The 1,399-nt window shown below is 59.5% G+C and overlaps 1 protein-coding gene across 1 annotated transcript; it reads right to left on the reverse strand.

The window, feature by feature from the left end:
* Window positions 1-581: 581 nt before the first annotated feature.
* LOC109758190 (uncharacterized) lies at window positions 582-1,010 on the reverse strand. Its single transcript, XM_020317033.1, has one exon. It carries the CDS (start codon window positions 1,008-1,010, stop codon window positions 582-584), a length of 429 nt encoding a protein of 142 aa, XP_020172622.1.
* Between the last annotated feature and the right edge of the window lie 389 nt (window positions 1,011-1,399).

A 1,399-nucleotide genomic window follows, 5' to 3' on the forward strand; every position in this document is an offset into this window, starting at 1 on the left:
AGGACCTCCGCGTTGGCGCGTTCAGCTTGGCCGTTGCTCCTGGGGTGCGCTACTGAAGCGTAACAGATCTGCGTTCCAAGGTTAGCACAATATGTTTTGAAGAGATTGCTAGTGAACTGCTAGCCGTTGTTGGTGATGATACGATTAGGAACTCCGAACCGGCTCACGAGGCCCTTGATGAACCTGACTGCCGAGCCGGCAGGGATGGTACGTACTGACTCCACCTCCGCCCACTTGGTGAACTTGTCGATGGCGACGTAGAGGTAGCGGTAGCCCTCGGGCGCTCGAGGGAACGGACCCAGAATGTCCAGCCCCCAGACCGTGAATGGCCATGAGAGCGGGATAGTCTGGAGGCCCTGAGCAGGTTGGTGGATTTGCTTGGCGTGGAACTGGCATGCCTCGCAAGACCTCACCAGCCCGGTTGCGTCGTTGAGCGCCATGGGCCAGTAGAATCCGCTGCGGAACGCCTTGCCCACCAAGGTGCATGATGACGAATGATGCCCGCAGTCCCCACCGTGTATGTCAGCTAACAGCTCGCACCCCTGCTCCCTGGAGATACATCGCAAGGAAACATCGTTCGGTCATTTTCGATACAGCTCACCATCCTGAATGCAGTATGGTGTAGCCTGCCAGGCCACGTGCTCCGCGTCTTCCTCCTTCTCTGGCAGTGTTCCTTGCATCAGGTACACCCTGAATTCTTTGGTCCAGCTCCCCTCCCGGGGCTCAAGCGCTAGGAGCAGGCGTGCTCCCGAGGTCGGACCGCATGTGGGGGCTCCCGAGGCTGGTGATGGGGGAAGCCCCTCTTGAGGTGGCACCGGCTCTGCAGCCGGAGGGGCTACTGAAGGCTTGAAGAGCCATTCCTCGAAGACGCCGGGCTCCTGGGGCAGGCGTCTGGACGCCCTCTTGGCGATCTCGTTGGTTTCCTGGTTCGTGCCACGGGGCACGTGCTGCAGTTCCAGACCCAAGAATTGCTTCTCTATTTTGCGCACCTCCGCAAGGTATGCCTCCATATGCTCGTCCTTCGGCTCGTATACCTTGTTGGGGAAGTTGACGAGGAGCTATGAGTCACCCCTGATGGTGAGGCATTTCACTCCCAAGGCCACCGCCGCCTTAAGGCCAGCGATCAAGCCTTCGTACTCCGTGATGTTGTTGGAGACCTTCTCGCCTTGCTGGAAACAGAGCTGCACGGCGTAGTAGAGCTTGTACTGGGTGGGCGAGATGAGCACGGCTCCAGCCCCCACGCCCTGACGCGCGAAGGCGCCATCAAAGTACATGACCCAGCCATCTGGTGCTTCACTTCCTGGTGAGAGGGATCGGTTCTCGCCTGCTTCGGGTTCTTAAGCGTCGGTCCATTCTGCCACAAAGTCGGTGAGGGCGGCTCCCTTGATGCCCCTGGTTG

Source organism: Aegilops tauschii, chromosome 2, assembly GCF_002575655.3.
Source record: "Aegilops tauschii subsp. strangulata cultivar AL8/78 chromosome 2, Aet v6.0, whole genome shotgun sequence".
NCBI classification, from domain to species: domain Eukaryota; kingdom Viridiplantae; phylum Streptophyta; class Magnoliopsida; order Poales; family Poaceae; genus Aegilops; species Aegilops tauschii.